The sequence below is a fragment of the Dermacentor variabilis genome, chromosome 1 (genome assembly GCF_050947875.1).
Source record: "Dermacentor variabilis isolate Ectoservices chromosome 1, ASM5094787v1, whole genome shotgun sequence".
In the NCBI taxonomy this organism is placed as follows: domain Eukaryota; kingdom Metazoa; phylum Arthropoda; class Arachnida; order Ixodida; family Ixodidae; genus Dermacentor; species Dermacentor variabilis.
Window position 1 is genome coordinate 187,616,458 of NC_134568.1, and position 16,996 is coordinate 187,633,453.

General features: G+C 45.1%; 1 protein-coding gene across 1 annotated transcript in view; it reads right to left on the reverse strand.

Annotated features, from left to right (window-relative positions):
- LOC142589817 (uncharacterized) overlaps positions 1 to 16,996 on the reverse strand; it is a 228,045-nt gene that overhangs the window by 23,871 nt on the left and 187,178 nt on the right. The window contains exons 15-16 of the mRNA XM_075701397.1: positions 11,032 to 11,200; positions 1,188 to 1,368 (exon numbers count right to left, since the gene is read on the reverse strand). Coding sequence (XP_075557512.1) covers positions 1,188 to 1,368; positions 11,032 to 11,200 — 350 coding nt within the window. The remainder of the gene's footprint in view (positions 1 to 1,187; positions 1,369 to 11,031; positions 11,201 to 16,996) is intronic.

Here is a 16,996-nt window from a genome sequence, read left to right on the forward strand (position 1 = left end):
CAAAATTAGTCTAATTACCCAGCAGATAGAATTAAAGAGGGGGAAAAAATACCGCTGATTCATATGCCAGTATTTGCCTTTATTCTAAAACGTCCCTGAATTGAATGCAGACACACTTTTTATGGGTTCAAAGTATAAAACTAACTTCAAAAGACATTAGAGCTCCTGAACAAAAAAATCAAAGCCATACCCAAACTTTTTTTTTAGCAAGATAAACATAATGTTCCTCCGATTGTGGCAACAAGAAAAAGATGAAAGCAGCGAACTTTCCCTTTACAGAATAGAAATTTATTTACTTAATGTCCACCATCAGCACCCTTAAGGAAGAAATTTGTCATTGTCTATGAAGAACTGCTACATGTCGTCCTCCGTATGATCAATAGGGCGGTTGAAATTCTGCAATCATCAAACGACTCTGCAACTATCACAAACAGGATGGTGGCCCAGACATAGATTAACTACTTTGCTAATTTGTCCTGCAACAAATGCAATCATTCACAATGCGGAAAACCCATGACGCAACTTGTTGCTGTTAGCTTAAAATGTAAAACTGTTTATCGTTTGAATGCACTTACATAACTGAGGCTGAAAGCAGTACGTCGTCATTGTTATGCTATGCGAAAAGATTTTCTCTCGCCATCTATGGTCGCCTTCTTGTGATGGCAATGCGATGATGCTGGCTAGACAGGGTCTGATGGTAGGCTGTTGCAAACGTGGTTGAGGTTATTGTGTTGTATTGGATTGCAAGATGCAAGTAATTTTTGGACAAATTTTTTGGAAAAAAAATGTGTTTGAATCGATTACATAGTGTAATAATTCATTGCAAGCTACTACATTCTCTTTAAAATCTTCTAATGATAGGCAAATAGTGGACGTTGTCGATGGGAAATGATGTATGCTCAGCATATTCACTGTATGATTAGCGCTGCCAACATGGACACTGCCGCCATTGGAGTCTCCACTGTGTTCATCAACATTGGGGGTTAACGCATGCGTGATGACCAGTCAAGTTCGAATTATCTGGCAAAGACTAATTTTGTGATAAAAATAACAAAGGTTTGGCCCCGTAGGAATAAATGGGTGCTGGCCTAGACCTTCGGTCCAGATCGATAACTGGAGTTGAAATAACGGAAGTCTACTGTAACGAAAGTTTTGCATTACTGTTAGTCTAAGTGAGAGCCTCTTACCCTGGAGCTTTTGCGGATTTGTGCAGATGGGATACGTTGAACAGTATGGCTACTGAGATCTTCTTGGGTTCAAAGTTGGGAACATAGACAGACCACAATATAGTTTTACTATCATTGATGAGAGCAGGAAATGATGGCGTTGCCACTTGGCCGCTTTCTTTACCAACAACCTGGACAATATCTGTCAACACAAGCAAAACAAGCATACCAAACAGGTAAATTGATCGCTCCTGAACTGCAAAAGAAAAAAAAAAACACACAGACACATGTGGATATAAAATTCATGACCTCAGTTTTCATTTGAGGGACATGTGACGTGATAGCAGGTGGGTACCTCTATGACAGTCAATAAGATGAAATCCATAATTTTTAAAAGAGAATAACATATATTCAGTGAATGAGGAACGCTTCAGCATTCTTCTACATAATGTCCGCCATACTCAATATAAGAATATACGTTTTCTAACGCTTTGCTAAGTGCCTGAACTCCAGTTGTGCTCCTAGATAGTATTGTTAATATACATGTGACCCAAAAGTTTTCAGAAACAAGCTAATTGTAGTCTCGTAATTGACCTACACTGAGTACTGTATAAAGTCAATTCCTTCTTAACTTGCTTCTTTTGCTGTCGCTAGTTTATTTGTATAAATCTTCTTTTAAATTTTCATTCTCTACAATTCATGCAAAAATTGTTTTCAGTTTTTATAGTAGTAAATTTTTGTACAGTGAAACCTCGTTAAACCGCAGTTGGCCGGAGCTCAGAAAAAGTATGTACTAAATGGTAGTACTGCTTAACGAAATAGCATGATCGCCCACTTACCTGTCAAAAACGGAACTCAGAGAAAGTGCGATGAAAGGGTAAAAACATTACCTTTGCGCGAAAAAAGTGATACTTTTGTTTGATGCCGTGGCGGCCTAGAAGTGACAACAACAACTTCAAACTTGCTGTAGCTGTGAGCCACCTTTTCAGCCAGTCTCCTCTTCTCGGCAAACACTCGCATGGCAGATTCCTCATTGGCATTGCATATTCTCTGTGAACGGGCGCCGTAGCGCTACAGAAATCGCAATCGCTTTTTTCAATACGGGGTGCTGTTCTTGTTGTGACGATTGCATTCATGAGGCTGATGTAATGCGCAGTGCCAGATATGGGGCCGTTTCCTGAGCCTACTTCGAGTTCCCCAGACCACATCGAAACGCACCACAGCTAATTAAGGAGCGCAGAAGCATGGATACCACATTCCTGAGGCACGACACGTGCAAATAAGTTGGCGGACCCCACTTCGTGTGCAGCCGGTGGAGCTACTCACTGCTTGGCTCTTCCCAAAAGTAAAGCGAGAGCCTGGCACTGGTGGCGGGTAAAGTGGGTCCCGAAGCAAGACGGCTGTAATGCGCCTTGACAACCTGGCGGCGTCGCCCCCTTCCCTCTATGGTGACGGCGCATTGCAAGTCAGCAAGGCAAGACCGCAGGGGGACCAAGGAACGACTCTCTTCGCCGGGTGTGACTCCATCGCACGGGCGCCTACCATTGGCCGAAAATGACGACACCCGAGCGGGCTCGCCGATTGGCCGAAAATGGCGTCACCTGAGCGGGCTCTCCCATTGGCCGAACGTGACACTGAAGGGCTTAAAAGATGCTGACCGGGAGCAGCATTCCCAGAGCTTTCCTAGAGCATTCCTTGATTCATCTCTTTCGAACTTCTTGCGGCGGGCCGCAGCGTCCGAGTTGCTGCCGGCCCGTAATGACTCTACGACTGTTAATTGACTCTCACTGTACATAATGTAAATAAACCTCCCAAGTGTTTCATCCAGACGTCCTCCTCAACTCCTACAACTGGTTGCTAGCGGTGGGATCGCCTCCAAATGCAACAGCTGGTGGCAGTGCTACGGATCAACCTTCGTCGAGAGAAATCCCGAGGAACCCGGAACAGCGAAAAAGAGCCTTCGTCCAAAAGAGGTCCCGAGGAACTGGGAGTAGCGAAGAAGAGCGAGCCTTCGACTCAGGGAGTCCTAAGGAACCGGGAACAGCGGACCAATGAACCAGATGGCAGGGTGCTGCAACTGTAAGTGAGTGCGTGGTTTTTTTCCTTTTGATTCGCCAGACTCAAATGTTGTGTGTTCATTTTGATAGTTCTGGGAATCGGGAATTTGTTGCATTGTGTGTTTGCACAAATTAATTAAGGAAAACAGCTCTAACCACCAGTCGGGGCAGCTGCCATGGATCTTAGAAGGTTGACAAGGTTAGACTTGTTGTTGGTGTGCGACAATTTGGGAGTTGAGGCGGATGAACAGATGAAAACGCCAGCTATCATAAAGGCGATTCAAGATAGTGGCAAAGATGATGAAAGCATTGAGCTTGCTTGGGAGGTAATAAAAGAACCACAGGAGCGTGAGCGTGAGCGTCGTGAACGTAAGAGTGAGCGTAAGCGTCAAGAATGCGAGAATGAACGGAAGCGTGAGCTTCAAGAACTTACTCTTAGGTGTGAGCGTCAAGAACATCAGCGTGAGCGTCAAGAACGTGAGAATGAACGTGAACGTGCGTATCAAGAATGAAAGCGTGAGCGCGAGCAAAAGTATGAGAGAGAGAAGGCAGCATTGATAAAAGAGCTGCAATATTTTGAGCAGTTAAAGGCACAGAGACAACGGCTGTCTGAAAATTCTGCACGTAGTGCAAAGCAAAAGAACGAGGAAGTATCGAGCGGATTTTCGCCAAAAGCCGACGAAAGAGGTATTGCCTGTGAGATTGGCTGCACATTCATAGGTGAAGGGAAAAGGCTAGCTGCTAACGATGCCTTAGTGGCAACAGAAGCCGTTAAAGGCCGCAGTGAGGGCGACGAGGTGCTGTGCTAACAGAGGACTGTAGTGACAGCTAGGCCAGCTGCGAACAAATTAGCACAGTTACTGCGCGTGTGTGTTGCATCTTATGAAAGTGAGGTTGCTAGCGAAGTAAAGGGTACTGCTGACCCGACAGACGCGAGCACCCATGTCAGGTCAGATCTGCATGCCGAAGTGAAGTGCCAGCTGGACGATGCAGTTGAGGGTAATTCTCAGGATTGCGAGCTGCGTAGCTCAAAAGAATACAACTGCATTGTTCAGGGATCGGTGCAGCTCTCCGCCAGTCTAGGTGGCCTAGATAGGGATGATTCAGTTATTAATAATTCGGACTGTGCGCGTGAGACAGCGATCGATACCGATTGGCTGTGTGTCGATGCACAGCGTGGGCTGGGCAATGCAGTAGAGGGCAGTTCGCAAGAGTGCGAGTTGCATAACTCGAGTAAAGCCTGTTGCATTGTTCCAGAGTCGGTTGAGCTGTCCGCCAGTCAAGGCAAAGTGAGAGTAGATTTAAATGTAAATCACTCAGACTGTTCGAGTAAGGGACCGATCCGGGCCGACGAAATGTGTAACGGCCAGCACGAGGCGCCAGAGGACGGCATGGAAGGGAATCCCAAGAGAAAGCGCCGTGAAGATCGGAATGCGGTGGCTAATGTAGCGAAGCCAAAAACGGCGACGGGCCCGAGGAGAAGAAAGGTGCGGTCGTCGTAGAAGAGGTTGACGCATCCAACACGTTTGAGCCACCGGTCAAAGAGAGACCGAGAAGCATGTTCCGCACGGACGCAGACAAAGGGCACGGGGTGGTTAAATTCCTCGTCGTTCCGTCTTTCTTTTCGAAGCTCAGCGTGTAGTACCAAGAAGCGCAAGGAGGCAAGACGAGACCAGGTGGGGAGTAGCGACGTGGTTAATCGAGTTCGTGATGAAAGCGGGGCGCCAGGACGCAAATTGGCATCAGACTGTAACGTCTTGGAGGACCTGATAGTGAGTCAGCCGTTTTGTTATTCCTGGATAGCCAGAGTAGCTTTCAAACCGCGACCACCTCGGGTACGGCTCAAAGTACCAGTCAGTCAAAAACATTTGGAATGGGAGGCAAACAGAGATTCAGTAGAAATGCAACATTCTATTTTGTTTTATTTTTCGAGCATCGGATAATTTTCGTGATTTAAGTTGCTTTCAATATGTAAGGTTTGAGCTTTGTTTATGTTTTGTTTGAGAAGCTCCGAGGCTTGAAAGACTCGTTTTTTTTTTGTAAACATGTAGTATTGCGAGGTGTTCATTAATGAGTAAATAGGCTTTCTTTTTTTTGTGTGTGAGTAACCTGAGTGTCAAGGTTATCGTTGATAGGCCTATCGTAATGCGCATGTGTTTTAGTTAACCTTCTTTTCTTGTGTTTTTTTTTATTTTCTAAGGTTAACCGCATAGGTTTTCAGTAAGTGCATCATTTGCACTGAGAAGCGTCCTTAGTTCCTTTAGCGCGTGTCCTGTGTGGACGGAAGGAAGCAGAATGTTTGACTGGGTTGCTCGTGTGTGTTGAGGGCAGCCGTATTCTGACTTCTCTAGTTAGCGTGCATGGAACTAGTTATTAGAAGACGCATTATTTTAAGGTTTCTGCGGAGTGCTAAGTCCCGCAAGTTTAATTGTTCGTTTAGTTTACGTGTCCTTTAGGGACTAAAGGAAGAAACGTAAGTAAGCATAATGAAACGTTTGCCTACGACGCAAGTACGCGTTCTGATTAGTGACAACAAGGCGACCGCGCTTGTGATTGCGTACTTGTGAAGATGGCCAGACTGTTCAGTGGCAACAATACGTGTGATAAGTACGCCACTGCGATAGGTTGGAAACATGCTGTTCGAGTAGTTAGGCCACTTAAGTTATGTTCGGCTGTTTTTATTGTTTGTTTGCAACGGCTGATAGCGGTTTGGAAGGGTGGTTGGAACTGCTTTGTCAAAATTGGGGAAATAAAAGATCAGGGTTCCTTTTGACTCAGTAATAGCCTGGCGAGTCAGGGGTGAAGAGCCTGCGCTTACACGTGGTGCAGCGCTGTGTTGTTTTGCTTGTTTGACGTATGTTCTCCAGGGCCCAGGATCCCGAAGTTCGTCAAACGAGGCTCGACACCAGTACCCTGCAGGTTCTTTCAGCGTTCCTCATGGCCAGCGAATTGAGTTCACCGGCCATTCCGAACTTCCGGGGCGAGGACGAGCTGTTAGATACGGGGCCGTTTCCTGAGCCTACTTTGAGTTCCCCAGACCACATCGAAACGCACCACAGCTAATTAAGGAGCGCAGAAGCACGGATACCACATTCTTGAGGCACGACACGTGCAAATAAGTTGGCGGACCCCACTTCGTGTGCAGCCGGTGGAGCTACTCACTGCTTGGCTCTTCCCAAAAGTAAAGCGAGAGCCTGGCACTGGTGGCGGGTAAAGTGGGTCCCGAAGCAAGACTGCTGTAATGCGCCGTGACAACCTGGCGGCGTCGCCCCCTTCCCTCTATGGTGACGGCGCATTGCAAGTCAGCATGGCAAGACCGCAGGGGGACCAAGGAGCGACTCTCTTCGCCGGGTGTGACTCCATCGCACGGGCGCCTACCATTGGCCGAAAATGACGACACACGTGCGGGCTCGCCGATTGGCCGAAAATGGCGTCACCTGAGCGGGCTCTCCCATTGGCCGAACGTGACACTGAAGGGCTTAAAGGATGCTGACCGGGAGCAGCATTCCCAGAGCTTTCCTAGAGCATTCCTTGATTCATCTCTTTAGAACTTCTTGCGGCGGGCCGCAGCGTCCGAGTTGCTGCCGGCCCATAATGACTCTACGACTGTTAATTGACTCTCACTGTACATAATGTATATAAACCTTCCCAGTGTTTCATCCCGACGTCCTCCTCAACTCCTACAGCAGCTTCTGCCACTGTCGGGCCTGAATCGCCCATGCTATAGCTTTCCATGTTGTCCTCATCACTGTCGTTAGGCCACATTACGGCAACAACAGAGGCAACGATGGCGAAAAGTTGAACCTCGTAGCCAACATCTCTTCGCAGTTGCAGCAGTGCTGCCGAGCAACTTCTTTGCATTCCAAATGCCACAGACCGTAGTCAACGGTAGATCCCTGTCGCATGCCAGTGCTGACTTCTTCATGTCATGTTTCATAGCGTGAACAACGTCCAATTTTTCTTCTGTGCTGAGCACCCGGCGCTTTTTAGCCGAGCTTCAGCGTCACAGAGTCCTAGCGTGCACGACGCCACAATGCTCTCTAGCATGGCGCTGAAATGATATTGATGTGGCTTCATGCACAAAAGCACAGGACGCTTGGAAGCTGTTCTGGTCTCTGAGGCTTGTTTTGCCGGGCCGCCTGATGGGGACGGTGCACCGCCATGATGGCGTGACGAAAAGTGGAAGGAAACCTCAAACGTTTAATTATAATGGGGTGTTTGGGATCAACATTTTTCTTTATAAACAGACAGCCACAGCAAGTGAACTGACAAAGGCGGAAAACAGCACAAGCCTCAAGGTGCTGAATTATTTTTTTCCTGTGTGTGTAGCACACTCCTTCAAATGGTGCTAGTATTTTTCATTACATTTGCTTCCCCTCTGGAAAAGAGCCTCCCTGGCAAGTTAAGGGCACAGTGCAACAGCAGGATCATAGTAAGGCTTTAGCGGGTCTATATACACCATCTCAAGCCTTCAGCGTTGATCAGAAGACGGCTCAGGTGGCTCAATAACTAGTTAATTGGTGAAAGCTTCCTTGACAAAACGGTAAAGGCCATGGTACTTCGAAATAAGTTTCGTTGACTGACCGGGACTGGCTGAAGACATCCAGAGCCATACAGTTGAGTCGAGGGTATAAGACGCTGGAGTCCTTGAGACATTGCGATGGTCTTTCTGGCACTGTTGATTATCCATGTGAGGGAGCGGGCAATCTAGGGAAACTCTTCAGCGTATTTAGCAGCTTAAGAAATATCCAGGTGGTACGGCAGGATGGTGTCTAGCGTGCGCAGGACGGCTTGTTTAAGTAAGTAGCAAGTACGGAGAGGATCCAGTGGTGGTCTGTGTAGCGGTAGTGTGGGTGTATGTCTCAAAGGCAAGAACATGGTCCCAGTTTGAGCGGTTGGTAGCAACGTACATTGCCAGCACATCGCCCGATGTTCGGTTGAATCGTTCTGTCAAACCATTCGTTTAAAGCTGGTAGACTGTGGTTGTTCGATGAACACCGTGGCATTCCTTTCGAATCACTTTGACAATGTTCGACATAAAGACACGTCCATAGTCATTAAGCAGCTCACGTGGTGTGCCATGCTGTAGAATCATGTATCATAACACGAAAGACGCAACGTCACTTGCACATGCAGATGGCAATGGGGAGGACTCTGTGTAGTGTGTGAGGTGTTGATGGCAACAATTATTTGGTGGTTGCCAGCAGAAGTGATGAGAAGAGGTCTGTACAAGTGGATGCCGACGTGGTCAAAGTGGCGCGCAGACATGGCAATGGCTGTAATGGAGCAGTGTAATGGCAGGGAGGCTTAAGGCATTGGCAAGCGAGACAAGACCGTATGTAGCGGCGATCGAAGCAGTACATTCTGCGCCCACAGTTGTGCAGGCGAAGGTTAGTGTAAATCTTCAATACTCTGGCATGTACACACTGCGGGGAAGCATGAAAGGCAGTCCATATGTCTGAGCATAAATGGCAGAGAAAAACCAAAAGCCACTAGCATCGTTCAGAGAGATAGTTGGGGTGGTACAGCAAACAGTTGAAAAAAAAAAAATGGTGTTAGGCGTTTTACAGTGCATTCCTCGAGAGAGATGGGACACGACATAGGTTGAAGCAACAAGTCAATAAGAGAAGCAACTCAGAAGTCCTTCCTTTGCTACAGAAGCATGTCAGTGACAGCTAAGGAGGTCATGTCACAGGTGGACACAGATGGGGTCACAACAACGGATGGGAGAAGCGAGTGGAACAAAGCATCTGCATCCGAATGTTTGCAGCCTGATTTCATGCTTGTACATACTAAAAAATGAAGTAAAAACTATGCAAAAGCCATTTGAAATGCGGTAGGCAACTATGCCTTAATGCTTTTGCTACCACGAGATGAACAGTCATTTCAGCACACATTGCAGCATAGCACATTGTGCATAATGAAATGCTCTTTCCAAAAACATATGCTGCAAAACAAAAACATTTATTAGGTAGAACATGAAAATTGCAGGGAGTGCCATTGTTGCTGCTAGTTGATAAAAATAACAGTAAAAAACATGATATCTACGAGAAAATTAATATCAAAGGAAATTTAGAATATACATTTCAAAGCTAAATAACTCAAGAATAGTGTCTGAAAAAATAAATGCTCAGTACACTGCCATTATTTGGATACAAAAAAGAAACCAAGACCAGTTCATCACTCATCAAGCAGTTCCTAGATTTTGTGAAGCATTCTACACTTTTCCCACAAAACATCTAGTTTTTGTTCAAAACTTTGCCGTCCTCATAGCACATTTTGCAGTTCCGCCTTTTCGGCACCTTGTGAGGATGGTCCGATGAGAAGTCCAAGGAACGTACGTCACCAGTTCGTCTAGAGTGATGCACCTCTTCCAGGACCAATCGCTCTCAGTATAGCTGGGCAACTAGAAGATTATGCATCCAAGCATATCTGTTTGTATTTTTGCATTGTCTTTATCACCTCTTCAGAAAAGAACAGTAGAAAGAAATCCCGTGCCGTTGTTAACTGTCTTGCGCTGATCCGTAGTGTTGGGCCGAGATGTGCTACGGGTGGCCTTCTTGATGTGAACGGAAGTTTCTTTGCTGCCGATAGTAGCACATCATAACCAAATGAAGTATGCACCTTGAAGATAATAAGTAGGGCTCTCAGGTCGAGCAAGAAGATCGGCAGATAAGAGGACACAAGGAAGGAGAGGAAACTCCTTCCTTGAGAAGGAAACTCGCTGGTGAACAGCAGTGGATGTCCCATGCTGACCCATGCTGACTCAAAACATTGTCGCCGCCAGAGCTGGAATCAGCCTTGCTGTCATCTTCGGAATCATAACTCGAGCCCTCATCACTAAATTGAAGTGCGGGTGCAGCATAGTTTCAAGCAGGAAGCTTTTCACACGACAGAGCTACGCGGGACGCCACCATGGGAGCAAATTTCGATAACTGTGCAGCGACACCAGCAGCGCCCCTTGCCGGGATTTTACAAGAGAGGCAATACTGAAACTCTTGGAAACTGGTTGCAAAAGCCAGGTCCACATGTTGGACATGCGGTGGACCTTCAGAAATACATTTTGGTGGAATAAAACGACTTGGACTGCGAACCAAAGCTTACTAGTGAACAATTAGAGTCATTTTCGGGTAATTATTACCGCTCAGCACTGTCGGATAGCAAACCCAGCGATATAATTTAATTCTTGACTTGCTGGGAGTCATTTGATTACAAAATTTGGATGATAGTGTAGTGTAATCGTGAGTGGCATGCTTTTTTCTCGAGCGCGCCATAAAGTGACAGCCACGCCTCTTTTCGCTACAACATACGCACATTAGTTCGTAAAAAGGTCCGTCAAAATTCACAAAATCGTCTGAGTGCAAAAATTTTAACTGATTGTGAAAGTTTAGCGCCTGTACTAACAACTGGATGGCCTTAAGTGGATAAGAAATGGCTCCAACATGTCGAAATAGGCTATCTAAAGTATCGATCACCGGTGATCGATTTGAATAGGCGTGGTAATGAATGAGTTAAACGGTCAGCCAATACATCAAGTTCAATGGTGGCAAGGTGAGGATTTCATGGCGACTACATTTAAGCTGGAATTACTTGTTAAGCAGGTACAGGTTAATGGGGTTTTACCGTACACTGCATGTAATCATTAAAATGACTCAGTGAGGGGGGCTCTGGATAAGCACATCATAATAGGAGGGGTGGCACACAGTGAAATATAGTACGGTTTGCAGAGACCAGAATTATTCAAAAAACCCTGCTGTATAACAATCACCCAACCAAACAAGAAAATAAAAACATGGCATGACACTCACCAAGTGGTGTTAAAAGTGCATCGAATCCATAACCAGTTGTATATCCTTGATGAACAGGAGCTGAAAACTCTGCATACAATTTTGACTTTTCGAGGACGATATCAGCAGGAAGGGTAGACCCTGCCAATGGTACAGACTGGTTTCCACTTGAAAGGTTTAAGGTATGGCCCTGAAGCATAAAGAAGTGCATCCTTTCTGTACAACTCTCTGCTTTTCCAGTGCTAATAGTGAAAAAGCCAATTACCTTACTACACATTATCCATTACCATAATTAAACAATTACCTTACTACACATATTGCAATTTATGCAATTTTAGCTGGTGTGTTTGCAAGGCAAATCCACTTAGAACGAATGACACCAGTTTCGAGATTTGTGCAAATACAGCATCACAGCAACAAACATGCATATGCAGAAGTTAAGCCTTGATGTTTGAAGCCTTATATGGATGCTAAAGGCAGGCATTAGGTCAAGCTAAAGTGACAAATTAGGTCTCCGAAAGCATCACTTTTGTTCAGAAAAAGTTTTCATCAGTGACAAAATGACAGGCAACATATGGCACAATTCTGCTTGTGGTCCTACATATAATAATCTTAATAACAGCCACCTCCAAATAGTTCTAAAGAGGTTCTGTTGAGATGTGGCATAGGATCACAAGCCACACGCACAATCAACTTGCCAGACATCAGGTCCACCAGATTCACCCTGCACTTTCTGAACTTAAGTGCCAGTTCCATAAAAAAAAAAAAAGCCTGGTACTTCCTTGCATAAAGTCTGCGTAAGAGCACTGCACGGGCCTGGGCTGGCCAGAAAGCCCTGGCCCGAAAGCCTGGACCCGGCACTAGGCCAGGCTTGGGTGGGATAAGCAATTGTTCACTTGAGCCCGAAGCGGGCCTAGAAGCTTCGGGATCGGGTAGGGCTCGGGCCTCAGTTGGGCCTGGATTAGGCCTTGACATACTATTTGCAACTCCACAAAACTGAAGACTATGAAAACTGCAGCCCTATGCAAACTTTAGGTCAGTGGTGTCTACCGGTTTAAAGGAAAGTCCAGGCAGGCAGGCCACGACACAGAGGCTGTACGTGGCAAAGGTTAATGTACATTAGTGATGCTCTTCGGGCACAGACAAAATGGTACCAGTGATCAACCATGCCCACTGTATGCCCCGCTTTTATTACAACAGCAATTATATGGACACTCCAAGCTAATTTTTGCAGGCATCATCAGCATTGCCGCTATGTTCTGCATATATTTAGGTATACGTATGTATGACACACCATACTATTTGGCATACGGTATATGCGGGTTATATTGTGACACCATTCTATCATTAAAGTTGCTTATACCAGGTCTTATAGTCTTGACAAAATTATTGCTCAGAATTTTGAGAATAGCAGCCCACAATGTAACAAGGGTGAACCATGGTGCTCATGAAAAAGAAAGATAGTGGAGCTTGTTGTAATTGTAACACACAACACAAGCAGACGACACTTGCTGTGTGCCAGAAATCTTGAGTGTAGTGATAAATTGTCGTTGTGTATTCTCTTTCTGCTACTTTCTTTTTTTATAGAAACAAATGAGCAAACATTCCAACTATAATGAACAACATTTGTTCACCATAAAGTTGGAAAAATTATCAATGACATGCCCTGGGCCGCCAATCGTATAGCTCGCCGCGGCGTCATATGGTCAACTCGCGTCACCTGGTCAGGGGCAGCTCATAACAGTGGTGTGGCATCCTGCGATCGGTAGCAATATAGATTTCTAAAACCTTACAATAAATTACATGCTTTATTGGGAGTCCTTAAATGCATCAATTAATGATCAGAAGGACCTTCCCTAACGACTCAGAATGTTTGTACAAAACCGTCAAATTTGTTTCAGGGTCCCTTTAATAAACAAATGAAATTATCCGATCGCGGGATTCAACAAAGAATGCCTAGCACAATAGCTTTTTTTTTTTACGTAGTCAGCTTACATTTACTTAAGGGGCGATGCGGCTTTCACATCGCGAAAAATGGCCAAAAAGTCCGTTTTGGGAAAATCACATTGTCAGTTTCTATCGCTCTTTTGCTACAGGATTTCAAAATATCATCATTGAAAACTACGTATAAGTTCTAAAAAAATTTTGTTGTATCAGCCAAGGTGGTGAAAAATTTCACGGAAATCGCGAAAGAACTGCATATTTCAAGCCACAATAGGTACGTTTGATTTACCTGCACCACCTGAACCAGTTCAAAGGCACCCTGCCATTAATTTCAGCGGTACAGGAATGGCACCCTCTGAACCACGGCGTTCATTTAAAAAGGTGCAGGGCTGGTTCACGATTTTGCTGCACCCTCTCTACTGTTGGTGCCGCCTTCGTGTAGGCATACAGGTGCGAAGCAGCAGAGCAGCAGATGATTTAGCACGCGGCTGCAAGCACGGTTGAAACCCCACTTTTGTGCGTCTGCCATGTCTACGCAGGTGCAGGTGTACTTATACACCTCAGAAGCCGACCAAACCAGCAGTTCGGGACCTCTCAAACTTACGCACTCCGTGCACATTATTAGGATAAAACATAAGGCCTGCACCACAGAAATTGAGCTGCAGTTCTTTAACTTCTCGTCAACCACCGTGAACTGGTTCACAGACCGGATTGACCTGCATTTCAAGCTTAAGATTTTGCACAGAAGCCACTGCATGTCTAAATTATCTGAAACTGGGCTTTTTATGCAGTCGAAAATTTTGTTGCAGTTGGCCTTTAAGTTACTTTGTATGGCAAATTGTATGTCTTTGTATGTCTTACTCCCCATTCAGAAATGTGCCTTAACTTGAAGCCCATGCTTAATTTGGTCAGGATAAAGCCTGACACGAATGCACCCAAGTGTCTTGGGCAAGTTCGCGCCTGTCATTATAGTGACAAAGTCAAGCATGAGCTTCAAGTAAGGGCACATTTCTGAATGCGGGGTAAGTAATTGATAAGCAATGTGTTTGCATAGTTCTATTTGTCCTCTTTTTCATGATTAGGATGCTCAAGCAAACGAGCCAGAGAGCGACCTTTCAAGTATGACTCGCGCTCTAGCCCCACATAGCATCATCCCATATGCCTTTAGGAGTGCTGACACATTTTCTTCTTCTTCAGAAACAGGTGGCGGTATAACTTGTAATCACTACTAGGCTAAATCTGTCTTCAGCGTGCAAAAATTTTTTTTCCTTTGAAATGGCCCCTTTAAGATAAGCACTCGCTACAACATGTTTTCTTGGTACAGTGAAATCTCATTACAACGGACCCTGATAACCCAATAAAAGATGTCCATTTTATCCGAAGTCCATATTATCCGAAACACCTCACTTCCAAAACTTTGGTTGCAATGTGTAACAATGTTATTGCAAAGAGGGATTGATGAACATCCAACGTAAAAAACAAAAAAAAAAGTCGCAGTTTCACCTGAGAGGCGAAGCATCGATTGCGATAACAAATTAGTAGACAGCATTGCGAAGTAAGGATAGTAGTTTTATTGGCGGTATAAAGTTGTAAACATTCACTTACTAACTAAATTAATAAGCACGGTGTCACGCACATGTAGGTAAACATGAACACATCTTGGTTGATGAAAGCGGAAAGTCACTGTCAAAACGTTGGAGTGAGGAATTGCGGCAGCAGCAGCGATCGAGTTGACCTTCGTGCATCTCTCTCTTCAATGGTAACGAAACGTCGAAAGCCAAGTGCACACAAAGCTAACGGCACTAGGTGTGCCCTGCAATCGCAGATCGCTTCCAAGACGAAACCCGGGCAGGCGCGCACTTTCTCCACATCGCAGATCACTTTCAAGATGCGGCACCCGCGCAGCCGTGCTATATCCAGCAGCCACCAGAGTAGAACTCTCTTTCTCGCCCTCCCTTGCTTGCGATATTGTAGGCTGACTCTCACAAGTCAGTTGCCAGCCCTTGACATGGCAAAAGTCCGTTTTATATGCCCGATTTTGACAAAAATTGCCGCTAATTTCGTCTGCTGCAGCGAATAGTCCGCTGTAACATGGTCCATTAAAAGCGAACTTCGTTGCATTAATAATATACGTAGAACAAACTAAGCTTGAAATATGGTCCGTTATATCCAAAAGTCTGTAGTATGCGGGTCCGTTATAACAAGCATGTGCTGTAGTACTGCAGCGGGGGCCAATGCAATTAACCACTGCTGCTATGTTGAGTCCAGTGTATGAAGACTGACCAGATAACGCTATAGAGATATAAATGTGGCAACTTGTCTCCAGCATCACCTGAATCAAGGTTCTGGCCTTTCATGGCACCTGATTGCATTATAAGGAGTGCTGTACATTTTCAAAAATGTTATAAGTGTAGAATCCTGTTACCTTGTGTCGGGCTGAGTGTATGGAAAGCACTGAGTAGGTTCAAAAGGAAAAAAACTGATTTGATACTGCTACAAGTGGCTCAGTAGTCTCAGCAGCATGGTGTGACCTGGTGCCACTGCACTTGGTTGACTAGTGAATGCCAAGTGTGCTGTGGAACCAGGTAACCAATAACTGCCATTACATTGACATTTCTTATGATCTGTGAATCTACACATGAATTGTAGTCTCACTTGCAGGGAAACATGGTATAGTTATTCTACTCAAGTCATTCATAGAGTCATCCATGTTTGTACATGGACTGCATATTTATTTAAGAAAAATGAAGCAAACATTTACTTGCTAGTGATAACAGCCTCGTTCCATTTGCAAAAGTCTTCATTTTTAAGAGTGAGAGCAATATGTAAAAACTATTTTTTTTTTTTTATGCAGCCACTGCGTTCCGAATTTTCCTCCTTCATCGAGAAGCTAATTTGGCACCCTTCTTCTACACAATTTATTATTGTACTAACGTATTGGTGGTCTTCAGATTGTTTTTCTTATAGGATATTGCTGTTGTGGGCTTTCAGCTGTTGCTCCCCTTTATGTTTCACTACATTATTTCTGTTCTTTTTTTTTTCTTTGGTGAATACAAGGCTAGTCAAATAGTGCTTTGATGTTTTCATATGTGAATTCTGCTTTTGTATTTGTTCATGAGAAGTCTAATGATGTGGCCTTTGTGTTTTATTTTTCTGGAGAGAGTGCAGCTAAAACAGCACTGCTGCTCACCTTATGGGAGAGGTTCTTATGAAAGAACTGTTCGTTTTCCAGTTTTGCTTTTACTGTCTCATGTTGAATTCCAAGGGCGGAGTCGGAGCAGCCGACGGACTCCGCGAGTGAGCACTCGACTCTGGCGTAGAGCAACGCCTCCAGATCCGCAAGTGGAACACAACCTGCACCGCCGGAGCAAGGCGGAAGCGGAAGTTCTATCACCGAGTTAGCCACGATACCTTGCATGGTGTCATTTCCTTCTGCTGTTTGCTCCCAGCACCGCCGCACCGATCACTTGTGTCTTCCGCGCCGTTCACCTGTTGTTTTTTAAAAGTACAGAATGGATATCTTGCCAAGCGTGCAGCAGCTTTTGCTTCCTCGCGAGTCGTGACCGATGGCGCCTCCCAGCAGACAAACGTAGTAAAGGAAATACGTCACACCGAGTTCCGGTCCACTCCGCCGATTTTGGCGGAGCATCTTTTTTTGCTCCACGAAGTGACTCCCGCTCTGAATCCCCTCCGACTCTCTCATTGGAACGCCTTACTCCCGCCCTCACTCTGACATTGGAACAAACTAGCTCCGACTCCGCCATTGGAATTCAACATCATTCTATTTATCCTTCAGTATGTTTTTGCCTAGCTGTTATGCATATGCAATGTTTTTGTTTTGGTTCCTGCTTTAAGTGCTCATTCTGCCTTTCAGAAACCAAGAGATGGCATTAGGTTGTATTTTTAGTGTCCACTTTATTTTCATGAGACAGAACTCGTTTATTATGTGCACCCATTTGGTTTGCCTGCAATATGTCTGCAGTCTGCCATTGTATTTCACTGCATCTATTGTGTACATCTTTACATACTTGGCAAAAGGTTG